The sequence below is a fragment of the Babylonia areolata genome, chromosome 1 (assembly GCF_041734735.1).
Source record: "Babylonia areolata isolate BAREFJ2019XMU chromosome 1, ASM4173473v1, whole genome shotgun sequence".
Classification (NCBI taxonomy): Eukaryota; Metazoa; Mollusca; class Gastropoda; order Neogastropoda; family Buccinidae; genus Babylonia; species Babylonia areolata.
Genome location: NC_134876.1, coordinates 7,275,631 through 7,289,610, shown reverse-complemented (window position 1 = coordinate 7,289,610; position 13,980 = coordinate 7,275,631). Strand labels below are relative to the sequence as shown.

At 42.9% G+C, this 13,980-nt stretch overlaps 1 protein-coding gene across 2 annotated transcripts in view; it reads right to left on the bottom strand.

Annotated features, from left to right (window-relative positions):
• The window catches only part of LOC143301146 (low-density lipoprotein receptor-related protein 1B-like), a 39,912-nt gene extending 32,168 nt beyond the window's left edge, over positions 1–7,744 (bottom strand). For both annotated transcript variants that reach the window (XM_076615258.1, XM_076615341.1), the window contains exons 1-8: positions 7,463–7,744; positions 4,273–4,395; positions 3,740–3,934; positions 2,655–2,862; positions 2,010–2,186; positions 962–1,109; positions 517–613; positions 32–172 (exon numbers count right to left, since the gene is read on the bottom strand). In XM_076615258.1, the coding sequence (XP_076471373.1) occupies positions 32–172; positions 517–613; positions 962–1,109; positions 2,010–2,186; positions 2,655–2,862; positions 3,740–3,934; positions 4,273–4,395; positions 7,463–7,577 (1,204 nt within the window). In that variant the 5' untranslated portion in view covers positions 7,578–7,744. The remainder of the gene's footprint in view (positions 1–31; positions 173–516; positions 614–961; positions 1,110–2,009; positions 2,187–2,654; positions 2,863–3,739; positions 3,935–4,272; positions 4,396–7,462) is intronic.
• Positions 7,745–13,980: the final 6,236 nt, after the last annotated feature.

Genomic DNA, 13,980 nt, shown 5'->3' with positions numbered 1-13,980 from the left:
AGATCTTCATTAAAGCAGGGCAGACCGTTACCTGAGCAGGTCTTGTTGTCAGCGTTGAGTTTCCAGCGATACGGGCAGCGACACCTGGCCACCAGTTTGCCGTCATCGTTACCCAGCAGGCACAGGTGAGAACAGCCTCCGTTGGTTTCTGGGTCACAGGGGTTGTGTGGGACTGCAAACATACATGCTCTCTGTGCAAGGAAAGAGAGAGTAAGTGTGTGTGTATATGTGCGTGTGCATGTATGTGTGTGTGTGTGTGTGTATGAGTGTGCATGTGTGTGGTGCATGTGTGTGTATGTGTGTGTGTATGTGTGTGTGTGTGTGTGTATGTATGTGTGTGTGAGTGTGCATGTGTGTAAATGTTAGTTGGTGCATGCATGCATGTGTGCATATATGCATGTGTATGTTTGTGCCCTTATTTCCAAGACCAATTCATCCAAAAACAACCATCACCTTATTAATGTCAACAATTTCACAAGTGGGTCAACTTGTACACTTTAATGACAGCAATTTTACCTTGTGGCTGTCGATAGGGATGGAAAATTTTGACATCAAATGGTTGCAAGAGGAATTTCTGAATGACTGTGCCATTAGATCTGTTGAACTTGTTAGCCTGCACACAACAATACATGGTAAATCCTGGTCAGAATCAAAGAAATAAAACACACACAGAGAAACAGACTGTAAGATATAGATTGCTAGCATGCATGCCTACTTATATGAGTAACCAAGAAGGTAAAGTTTTCCTGCATGTATAAGTATACATGCACAAGTATATCAGATCTTCAAGACTGCTCTTTATCAAAAACAGTTGTTAATCTGTCAGCATGTAGTATAAAACAGCTCAACTTCATCCACAAATTTCCTCATTCTCACAGCAAATATTACATCATCCTTACACAATATAGGTAATACCTTTTCAAAGTGTCAAAAAACCCAAAACAAATGACACATGTCTCACCTTCACAAGTGCTTTACTGTGCCAATCTGTCAGGTAAATAGAATCCTCAAACAGCGATATTGAGAACAGGTGTCCTAGATATGGACGGGAAACCATGATCTGGTGGTGATCATCACCGTCATATGTAATGCTGTGAATGGAGTCAGACCTGCACCAATGGACATAAGTCCTCAGGTTGTCTTGAAAAGAAGGTAATAATAATAATACATTGATAATATCAATAATAATAATAAAGTATTTACACAGCACTGAATCATGTGCAAAGGCAAATCAAAGTGCTTAAACACTAGTCATTCACATGCATACACAGCTCTGATTCTAAGGGATGGAAGTTAAAACTATTAATACAAGCGAGTAGAAACTAGAGAAACTGTAGACTGGGAAGAGAGAGGGATGGAGGCTATTTTTAGAAAGAGGCCAGACTTCAAAGATCTGAGAGCAGAGATTTGATTAAGAGAGAATTGAAGAGCATTCCAAGTGTAAGAACTAGAGACAAAGAAAGAGCAGTGAACAACTGTGGAGTGTTTGAATAGGGGAACACAGAAACAGTGGATCTGAAGCTGATCGAAGACAGCGAGATGTGGTGTTGAGGTGAAGGCAGTCAGAGATAGGAAGGGGCATATTTGTTTATACATTTATTACATAGAGTGACTGAAAACGCTGGAGACATGGAGTGTTTTAAATTATCCCTAATTCCTGCTGTGAGCATAAAGCAGGACAGATTCTCCAGCCTGAGATACCTACAGGTCTGATACTCAGTGATAGTGTAAAAAAAATGTGTCTGCATGTGTACATGTGAACACACACCCATAAGTGAACACACACCCATTTATATTTACACAGACTTACGGTCTGTTTAACATTTCTCAGATGAAAGCCTAATTACATAAAACTCCTCAACAACAACAAAAAAAAAAGAAAAAAAAAAAGGAAAGACATATTTTACATAGGGCAGATAATTATATGAGCAAAGAAATCATTCTGTCCTCCCACAAATGTTTGGGACAGCTGGAGGGAGGGGTATTTTCCTTCCATGCCCCTCACTGACCTTGCATCCACCCAGTACAGACGGTAGGCCTCATAGTCCACAGTCAGCCCGTTGAGCCAGCCACCACCAGGTATCTGGCGAACGTCATAGATAACTTTGCGTGTGTCAGTATCTCCACTCATGGAGCATCGTTCAATCCGTGGAAATTCACTGTCCCAGTCTGTCCAGAACAGCAAACTGAAATGTTGAGAAAACGCACTCCATTTAACAAACAAAAATATTTCGTTGTCAAATTCACAGAACATTTGTTTGTCACATCATCCTCACAACCATAATGATAAACTCTAAAATAAATTCTTAAAAAACAAGAAAATATACTTACATTTTACTAAACGCAACTTCTGCAATCAGATTTAGGCTTTGAACAACATGACAACAATCAGACAACTGAACAGATACATAAAAAATGAACAAATAAATAAATACAGAAAGAAACAGTAAACCTACATAATAACTGAACTGACTGAATGGCTTCAATGCACAGCGTAAGGAATGACTGCACCATGAATGGACCAATGGACTGATTGATGTTCAGAACCTTAACTCTCACACAAAACATTGATCCTATTTCTCACCTGACCTTTATGGACTGATTGACAGTCAGAACCTTACCTTCTCACACAGAATACCTACCACATTTCTCACCTGACCCTGGGGTCTAGCCCGATGGCACGAGGATTGGACATGGCACCACCAGCCACCAGCGTGGTGCGATGGGTGCCATTCAGCTTGGCCACCTCGATCTGGACCAGCCTGGCCTCCACCCAGTAAATGTTGCCCCCCACCCAGTCCACCGCCACCCCTTCCGTCTTGGCCAGACCCACGTCAACAATGGCCTGAATGTCTGTCACACCTGTGGCAACAAGGAGATCCAGTAAATGGAATCATCATCTTTGTTTTCGGGGACAGGTGTATATTCTTCATTCTTAACACAGTCACAAGTAATTTCCCTTGTCTTTAACAAGTTTAAGAAGGTTCTGGGTTTTGTGTGTGTGTGTGTGGTTGTTTTAGTGGGTTTTTTTTTATTTGTTTGTTTGTTTTGTTGCTCCATCATCTGCACTGTTTCAGTGGCATTACTCCCACACCACTCATCTCGAGTCCCCCATACACAGCTACATCTGCTAGGTTCATCTACAGCAATCAGTGCAAGCAGTCCACAGGGAATCATTGATGTCAGGTCAACAGGAGGCCACACACCAGAACAGACCCTGCACTGCACGCAAGTAATTCCAGTTGTGTTCAGTAAAGCCAAAAACTCTCAAGTTGTTGCTGACTAAATTCCAACTGAACTTGAGTGTTCCAGAGTCAAAAATGAATCAAACGAAACATTTTTTTAAACTGATCAGCTAACTGGTTGTTAAAGTTTGTTGTTGTTGTTGTTGTTGTTGTTGTTTGTTTGTTTGTTTTGTATTCTTGTGTGAAAGGAGTGACTTCAATGTTCCATTCTCCTTTTCAGGTGGGAATGAACGCTTATGTCTTTACACAGTCTATAAACAACCATACATGCATACTATTAATTATCTCAGATAATGAAAGTATCTGTAACAACAAGAAAAACAATCTCTGACTGAACTTACATGCATCATATTACTTCTATTGAAAGTGATAGTATCAGCAGCATACACTCATTTCAAATGACTGTATCTTCCTTATACGTGTTGTTGTGGTGCACACAAACGATCATAATAGCAGCAGGAAGTAAAGAATGCTTACAAAATCAAACAACTTACTGTTTGGTGCGAGAGTGCCACGGTAGATTTTGTCATCAACCACACCTGTCCAGAAGAGGTACTTCTTCTCCCAGTAGAAGTCCAGAGCAACGATATTGCGCAGACCTGACATCAGTGAGACAGCGCTCATGTCTTTTGTGTTCAGCTGACGGATCCCATAGGTATTTGAGTAGATAACCTTGATTGGGTCATCACCTGTGTTTAAGAAAATGGTGAAGTAAGATCAATGTTCTAGAAAGTCAAAACACAGTAAACAGAAAAGTAAATACACAAGTTATCCTCAGATGCACGTAAAAGCAAGGAAGAGAGCTCTTCATCAAAGCACACACATACACACACTGAAACCTTCCAAAATAACAAAATTTAAACATTACCACAACACTGAATTTTTTCTCTCATTGTACTTCTGATCTAATCACAATGTGTTCAGATCTGACAATTATCATCAGTCAAAGATTTGAAACAATTCAAAACATTTTTTTTTTTTCTTTCCCCCACAGTAGAAACTTTATAAGCTGGCCAGCCACACATACCCAGTGCCTTGCAGGACCATTTGTCTGAGCCCAGTTCATAGCCAGGGAAACAGGAGCACTGTTTGCCTCCTGAAAATGTGCAGTTCTGGCTGCAGGCTCCCCACAATTCACAAGCGTTGATTTCTGAAAGAACAAACCAATCATGATATTTCAATGTCACTTTGTTTATTCCTTTGTTATTATGTGATGTTTATGGAAAGTGAGGTTTTCTCATTTTCTATAAAAAAAATATCTTATCAAGAAATTACTAACTTGTTAAAAGAAATACATGTAAAGGAAGACAAACAATAATATATAAAATAAATAAACATCAAATCAGTGCACATATGTAGTACATTGTCACATGAAAAGAAAATGATGAAAACAGATTAAGAGGAGACTGATGGCTTAAACAACATAAATGCGGAAGGGATGACAATAAAAAAAAATCTTAGAAAAGAAGTACATTCCATGTAAAGATGAATTGCAGCTGTAAGGCAAATCACATACAGAAGCACACTTCCACACATCATACATGTGCACACACAAGATAGGGGGTAGGGGTGTGGGGGGTGGGGGTTCATCCAGTCCTGCCTATACATAAGTTCTATACTACATCATAATACAACACAAAACCAAGAGCATGTAATCTGAACCCCCTCCCACCTCCCTACACACACACCCTCTACACACACACACACTACTGTTACAGAATGCACACCTTCAAAAACAAGAGAGAGGATGAGAGAGAGAATGAGTATAAGAGTATGAGAACTGGGATCTGACTCATAGATGCTCAAATTACACAGGCAAAAAAATTGTTCACACTCATGCTGGTAAATGTTAGTATGAAAATATATTAATAACAAACAAATCAATCAATACATACATACATATATTCAAAATGAAGTGAACATAAAAAAACCTAAACATCTGGACAAACCCCAAAATACAGACAGACAGACAAATCATACAGACACACAATCATGTGAACAGATTTTACACCATTTTCTCATAAAAGAACATTTGAACAAAATAACTGATCCATAAACTTACACTGAATGTTTCCCTTTATTTGAAAAATAGAGTGATGGCTTGGTGGTGACACGTCCGCCAAGGAACTGAAAGGATGTGAGCACACAGGACTGAATCCTAAATGTACCAAACTTTTCTCCCCTTCCATCTGACCTGGTGTGGTGGCTTGGATACAAGTCATTTGGATGAAGTGATACACCAAGGTCCCTTATTGTGTAGCATGCACCTAGCGCACGTAAAAGAATCTGTGGCAACAACATGGTCATCCATGGCAAAATTTTGAAGTGAACTATAATCCACTTAATATATATATTGTGTCACACACACACACATTTTTGTTTTAAGCTCAAATTGTCCTAATCTATATTTACTTTACTATATATAAGTTCACTTAACTACAATTCAATTTAACTATGTTGAAGAAAGCTTTCTATTCTGCTCCAACTGACAGTTTTTCTCGAGTTGTTCTCCAAGATGTCCTGGTTCAGCACTGTGTCTCCGCCTAGCAGGGTGGGCTGGGGGTGGGGGTGGACACCCCAAGTTGAGCTCAAAGATGTCCTGTTGCAGCGCTACCTCTCCCTAACCGGGCGTGGGGGGGTTGGGGGGGGGGGGGAGATAGGTGCTTACCAGGCCTTGACTGCATTCACACTTCAGCGATAGCCGTGATCATTACATAGCGTCATTAAAATAATCAGTGTAAACAGTCTCATTTCAGTTCAGTTCAGTTCAGTTCAGATACTTAGTGAAGCCGGCTGAGGCGTCACTGCAATCGGACAAATCCACAATTATAATGTGCTACACCACATCAGCTAAGCAGATGCATGACCAGTATCGTAACTGGCCAACGCGATTGGTCAGACCTTGGGGGGGGAAAAAAAAAAAAAAAAGTAAAATAAGATAGGTAAATAAATAAATGGATGTAATTAAATTAATGAATAGATGTAATAATGGATTAAAAAAAATAATCAGTAAATGAATGCAATGAAATCGATAAAACAGCCCGAGAGAGAGCTGGGTAGGTGTGGGGACTGACGGGACGCACATACACACATGACGCACGCGCGCGCGCGTCCTATTTTGACGTGATGAATTATCGCACCTATTAAAAACGAATTTTCGCATGTTTTGCAATGGAAGCATTCGAGAAATGGCATGTGTGTAGTCGACCATTCTAATCAAGAAACTGGCATAATACGACACGAAATGCCCCAAAACATGAAAATGAACCCAAACCAACACTTGAGATATTTTAGCATCCTAAAATATTGCACCTATTTTACCTGCACTTTTAGTGCATATGTGAAACAATATTACCGTTTGTAGATATTGTAACCGTTTTCAGTGGATTTCTTCTCTTATTTTGTACGTTATCTTACTCGATTTTGATGCGGATTTAGTCACTAAACTAACGCCGGTGCCACCATCTAGATGGCTTTTGCTGTTGTTCTTGTTGTGTGTGTGTGTGTGTGTGTTTTGTTTTGTTTGTTTTTCGTCCCACATCTGGTCAGGTCAGGCATCTGCTTGGCAGATGTGGTGTAGCGTATATGGATTTGTCCGAACGCAGTGACGCCTCCTTGAGCTACTGAAACTGAAACTGAAACTTTTCGTCCCACAAACCATGAAATGGAACCAATGGGTACAATAATTTAGGATGCTAAAATAGGACAATCAGCAGCGTTTTCTGTTTGACCTTAGTTAATGGTTTGGGGGACCAAACTGGAAAGGGCGATTTAAGTTGGCGGAAAGTTAGTAAGTTTAGTGTCTGAATCCGCATCAAAATAGACTGAGTAAAATAACGGTCAAAATATGGTAGAAAACCACTGAAAAGGGGTTACAATATCTACTAATGGTAATATCGTTTCACCCATGCACAAAAATTGCCGGTGAAATAGTTCCCTGATTTTAAGACGCAAAAAGTCCTATCGATTTCTGAGACTTCGTATATTACCAGCAATTCTTGTGCATGGGTGAAACGATATTGCCATTCGCAGGTAAAAAAAAAGGCGTTACACACACACACACACATCATTACTGAGAAGGAATCTATTTGTAGCTCTCTGCATTCAGGGCAACTGTTTTGTTGGAATGCTAGGCCACCTTGGACACGGTGCAATTTCTTTCTTTCTTTCTTTTTTTTTTTTTTTTTTAAACAAAGAAACACCTCATTATTTCTTACCAGACAGTGACTCCGTCGCACTTAGTTGGGGCAGTTTGAGCGAAGATGCCAGCAGCAGTAAACTTGCGTAAAACTTAAGTTGCCACATACTTCTATTCATCCCAGCCACAGTCATCAACCGACGGTATTCAAAAATGAAAAGAAAAAAAGAGAGTTGATTATTTTTTAATAAGTTAAATCAAGCTCCCAGGTAAATCGTACAGCTGGTTTGTGGTCAGTTTGGCGCTCCGCTCTCTGTGTTCCCACACTTACACTGCCAAAGTTGCGGGGGACCGAGCTTGATATTTCTCCGCCCCCCGTATGATAACGAAACCACTTCACGATTACTGTGTTAAATTGTGTGTGTGTGTGTGTGTGTGTGTGTGCGCGCGCGCTCGCGGGCAGTGTTTTTATCTGTGAAAAAGCGGTATGTGGGACAACAGTTCGCCTCAACACTTTTCTGCGACCTGGGCTGCGCCGTGTGCACTTGGGGTCACTGATGTTGGGAAGCCTTTGTTGGCCTTGAAAACAGTAGCATATACATGGGATCAAGGCTCTTCACTTTACAGTTGATCAGTCGTAAAAGTGCCGTTGAGTTAAAACTATCGACATCCACCGTTGTGTGTGTGTGTGTGTGTGTGTGTGTGTGTGTGTGTGAGAGAGAGAGAGAGAGAGAGAGAGAGAGAGAGAGAGAGAGAGAGAGAGAGAGAGAGAGAGAGAGAGAGAGAGAGAGAGAGAGAGAGAGAAATCACTAAAAAGAAAAGAAAAGAAGACAAATCCAAATACATGCAACCAACCGTTATCCTGCCCTCTGATACACGCAGATAACTGACACAACGTAAATGACTAAATTTCCTTCCGTCTGTTTTCATTTATCATGAATTGTAAATCAGTGATCAGTAATATGACAAACTTCGTGCACAGACAACTATGACTCTACAGCAGTACTTGACCTCTGACTGAAGGCAGAGTTTCGGGCAGGGGTGTAACGGGCCATGGGAGCGGTATCGACAAGGGAGAGTATCAATACGCTGCATGGAGGGCAGCAACGAAGAACGCCACTCTTGTCTGTTTAGGGCCAATGTCTAAATGGTACCCCGGGCCAGGTGTGCTCCAGGGTTTTTTTTAGTTCTCCTTTGACCAGACTGTTCTGCATCAAGAGCTATTTGGCTTTCCTCTCCAGCATCTTCTGGTGTCCAGTGAAGGACTGTCAGAGTGATGTGACTTTGCTCTTTTTGCATGACGTTTCCAATCAATTTCCACTGCTTTCTCATGATGATAGTCTCCATGTTCTCTTGAAGTTGCACTGAGCGAATATATGTTGATCGGAGAAGGCATGGGGCTAGAAGATTAGCACAACTCTTCAGAGGTTTTTCGTGTGGAAGGCTGATAACTTCGTTAGCTTCACTCCGTCATCCTCCAGCACTCTGAGCCATAGAATAGTTTGGATATTACACAACTCTGGTACATTCTCATCTTGGTGTTGGTGCTGAACTTTGGGGGGGCGGGGGAGGGGGATCTCCATATGTTGTTCAGCATTGTAAGGTTATTCTGGATTAACTGAGATGGCTCTTGATGTCACAGCCTGCTCCCCGAGTCACGTCTGACTGTGCTGGCCAGGTACACAAACTCTTCAGTTCAGTCAGTTGTGGGTAGATCTGTTCCGTTTACTAGGATTGGTGAAGAGTTTAGACTATTCGGTGTCATCAACTCTGTTTTCTTGTTGCTGATCTTCGGGTCTATTTGCTGTGCAAAGGTGCTGAGACAGGTTGTCTTTTCTTGCATGTGATGATGGCATAATTTTAAAGATTTTATATCATTAAAACATTTTTTTTTATTGTGGATGTCCAGTTCCAGCTTTAATTGGTCGTCTTCGACGTCAAGATCTCAGTTCCAGCGTTGAGAGGAGATTCTTTGGTTGTTCTTCGCATCACCCATGTAGAAGCATATTTTCACAGATCATACACGCACACACCCTTTAACTGCCTCACTCCTGACTTCACCTGAAAACTGTGTTCACTGTTTCCTATTCCGCGTGTGAAGATTGTGTAAACCTGAGCTCTTGATGAGAAAGACGATCTGCTGTGAGATCCCATAAGCACAGAATGTACGCCACAGGCTTTCCCTGTGCTGTCAATGGCCTTCTTGAAATCTACGTAGTTGATGCAGAGCTGTCTCTGCTACTCTGTACACTGCTCAATGATGTTACACAGGGTATAAATATCTTGTCAACACAACCTCTTCCTTTCCAAAAACCTGCCTGCTCATTCCTTAGCTGCTTGTCTACTGCATCTGAAATTTGTTAGATAATAATTATTTGCAAGGATTTAGTGTTTGGGACTGACTGGTGAAACATTTTTAATTCAAAGACTGGGCCAAGGGTCTCCCTGGTAATGTGGGAGAGACGATGGAGTGCAGTTTCAACTCATGACTGGCTTTGGCAAATGTTAAATTCCGATTGAAACCCGGGCATCATACAGCAACAATGGCACTTCAAGTTGAACTTCAGGCGACAAACAAGGGACTTGTGTGGACGGAACACAGCAGAACAGCAACTGCACAAAAGGTTGGCGAAACACAACAGCGACCATGTGTACAATTGACAACCTCCTCCATTGCATGGTGGTGGATGGCACGGCAGGTGGCGCATCGGTCACTGGGGGTTGGGTAGACCTTGACCCCGCCATCTTCAACATGATGCGAGCAAGGTCATTTCAAATTCCTGACTAACTTGCCTTTCACTATGACATGGTGTCAGAGGACATTGTGTTGAAGGAGGGGGGCATTATTTTGGTTAAGTCGAAACCAAAGCTTGAAAGTCATGGCCAACAGTAGGATCATGGCCAAGCACACTAAGACAAGGAATCTTTCGGGCCAGGGGATCCTCGTTCTTGTTGCTGCCGACCGCACAGGACCATATTAGGACTGTCAAATCATACAAATGCTTATCCACATCAACACAAAACTGTCACATTTACAAAACAAGAGGCAAAGCCTTCAAGACTCACTTGTGCTTCATGCTTTATCAAGTAAAGTAATGATGAGGAGAGGAAAAAAAAAGAGATTTAAAAAATCGTTGAAAAGTGCTCTGTATCTTGATACTTATACTTACTTGATACTTGATTCTTGCGGTGCAGAAGGCCTAACAGGCCTGTTCATCATTCCCGGAAAAATAAATCACGACACATTAAACTGTGTGTGGCATGCGTGGCACAGACTAGTAGTAACATTTTGGGTCGTAGAGAGTGGGTACACTCCTCCAGTGTGCATCCAGCCTGTTTTTGAACGAATTGACGGATGGGGCGGTTACAACACTGTCAGGAAGGCTATTCCAGACTGTGACAACACGTTGGGAGAAGTAGCCAGCACGTAGGTTCAGCCTGCAGTGTCCCTTGGCCAGCTTAAGGCTGTTCCCACGGGTATCCCTGCCTTGGAAGAGGTGGAGCACTGGTCGATCAGTGTCATAGATTCTGTGGACATATTTGTATACGTCGATCATGTCACCTCTGGTATGACGATGCTCCAAGTTAGGTAGTTTCAGGCTAGCAAGACGTTCTGGGTAGGGGAGCTCCTTCAGGGAACCTATCAGGCGGGTTGCTCGTCTTTGGACATCTTCTAGGTCGGTGCAGAGTGTCTTGTATCTTGGCTGCCAGACTGAGTGGCCATACTCCAGGGCTGGTCTCACCAGGGACTTGAAGAGTGACACGAAGGTTTCTGGCGTAAGATGGTCGAAGGTTCTTCTTATGACGCCTAGGGTTCTGTTGGCTTTTGCTGTTGCGTGTGCCACGTGATTCTTGAAGCTCTGGTCTTTGTCCACCAACACACCCAGGTCTCTCTCAACGTCACTCTCCTCCAGCCAATGAGTGCACTCCACTCCCTGGGGGTCCCGTCCCTTCATGCAGTAGGGGGCTGCTTCCTTTGGATTTCCCAGTCTCAAGACGCTGCACTTTTCTGGATGAAAGCATAGTTGCCAGTCTGTGGACCACTGCTCTAGCCGGTCTAGATCCTCTTGAAGAGTAGTCCTCGACTTGCTGTCATCGCTGAGTGTGAAAACCTTAGTGTCAGCCACAAAAAGCTCAACATGACTTTGGACATGGCAAGGCAAGCCATTGATGTAAATAATGAAGAGGATAGACCCTAAGATGCTGCCTTGAGGAATGCCGCTCGTCACCCTTGCTTGCTCTGATCTTACGCCGTTTACGATGACCTGCTGTGACCTGTCGGCAAGGAAATCCCTGATCCATTCGAGGACCTTTCCACTGATGCCATGAGCTTTCAATTTGGCCACTAATCTACGATGGGGCACGCTATCAAAGGCTTTCATGAAGTCCATGTATACTGCATCCACCCCTCGTGCATCAATCATCTCAGTCCAGATGTCCAAAGTCTCCAATAGCTGAGTCGTGTATGATCGTCCCTGTGTAAAGCCATGCTGTCGCCTGCTGATCAGTCTGTTGTTCTGAAGATGTGCTATGAACTGCTCTCGAACAAGTGCCTCTGAAGTCTTGCAGAGAGTGCAGGTTAGGCTTACTGGCCTGTAGTTGTTTGGGCTGAGCTGGCTGCCGTTTTTGAAAATCGGCGTGACATTTGCAGTTCTCCAGGTATCAGGGATCTTTCCAGCGTCCAAAGACTTCCTGAAGATGATGCTAACGGGCGTAGCAAGAACGTCAGATAACTCTACCAGCATACGTGGGCTGATTCCGTCAGGTCCAGGTGCTTTCCCAGTCTTCAGGCTGGCGAGATGCTTCCTGACAGCTTCTTCTGAGATGACGAAGGCATGCAGCTCAGAACCATATGCATAGTCTGGCATCTCTAGTAGGTCGCCGTCTCTCTCTATGGTGAAGACACTCTGGAAGAAACTATTTAGGAGGTCCACCTTCTCCTTATCTGTTATCGTCTTCGTTCCATCCTCTCTTTTGAGATCTGTAATGCCTGTTCTGGCCTTGGTTTAGGATTTGACGTATGACCAGAATGACTTTGGATTTGTCTTTGCCTGTGCTGCAATGGTAGCCTCAAGTTTCTTTTTTGCCTGTCGGCACGCTTTTGCTGCCCTGTTTCTTGCCTTGGCGTATGCCTGGTAATCATCCCCTGCCCTGCTTTACAATCATCATCTGCACAGCTTGTGCTTCTTGCACACTGAAGTCAAAGTCCCTCCACCCAGCCATTTCTTCCTCTGGTTCCCAGATACAGTTGTTTTTGGAACATGCTTTTCCGTGACCTGGTCAAGCTTATCTCTGAAGGTTGTCCAAGCTTCTTCTATGGGAAGACCCTCCACTTGCTCCTGCCAGTTGACCCCGCAAAGCTCTTTTTTCATAACCTCATAGTCAGCCTTGTTCCAGATGTGGCGTTTCTGTTGATCTTTCCCTTTATATGCACATGAGAGGTTAATGACAAGTGTTGCATGATCACTATTTCCTAGTGCAGAAGTTGTAATGATCTCATCCACTGTGTCTTCTCTGTTGGTTAAAACTAGGTCATCCAGCGTTGGTGTCTGGCCCTCTCTGATGCGAGTAGCTTGTGTCTGGTGCTGAATCAAGTAAGCGTCTTTCACAGTTCTAAACAAATGGCTAGCTGGGTGACCTCCACTGGCACGACATCTTTCCCTATCCCATTCAATCTCTGGAAAGTTAAAATCCCCCAACACTAGCAGGTGTGATGGCTTCACTTCTGTCACTGACAGCAGCAACTTGTTCAGACTGTCATTATTCTGTTCATGACTGTTTGGACTCCGGTACACCAGACCTATGCTATTCTCTCTGTTATGCTCTTTGTTTTCCTCTTCAACGAGTTTCTCTATTTCTTCCTTTTTGATCTCTTCTGTAGCATGTGTCTGACCTTCCACACTGCCTGCCAGATTTGTCACTGCATCCGCCATCTTGGGTGGGAAATCTCCCTCTTCAATCATCTTCATTTTGTCTTTCATCTCTGTGACTTCTTGTCCAAGTCTGCCCACTTCTAGTTGCACTTTCAGGAGACCATCAATGAAGTTGTTAGCTAACATACTACATGCTGGTTTACAGTACCAGTGAAGAAGGGGTCTCGTCGAGGTGCTATCCTTGGAAAGAACCTCATACATTGCAACATCAATGCCTTGACACATGCATGGAACCAACGATGGCAGAGACCACGTTCCATGGCTTTATCAGTGTCATTGCAAACAATTCGAGACTATCGATGAGTTACTAACTTCACAGCGATACTTCGTCTGCTCGTGAATAGGCTTATTGCGTTATCAATGTTGCTATGAAAAGAAGAGTCACTCACCTTAACAGGGAGATTTAGTTTCCTACTTACAATATCTGCAGATATTTTAGCGGTAGCTTAGGAGAGGCTACAAGTTCATGTGCCAGTGAAATCACTTCTGAATTTGCCGCCATCTTGACGCTGGGTTGGTGCTATGCGAGTCTGAATCCAGATCCGAAAAACGGTGCAGTTGGCTATTTCAAGGCGTTCTAGACGCAGTCATTAAATAAACACGTGCTCTGGTTCTTAGAAAAGCATTTCTCACTGGTTACTGGTTACTGGTTCGTTTCCGTGTT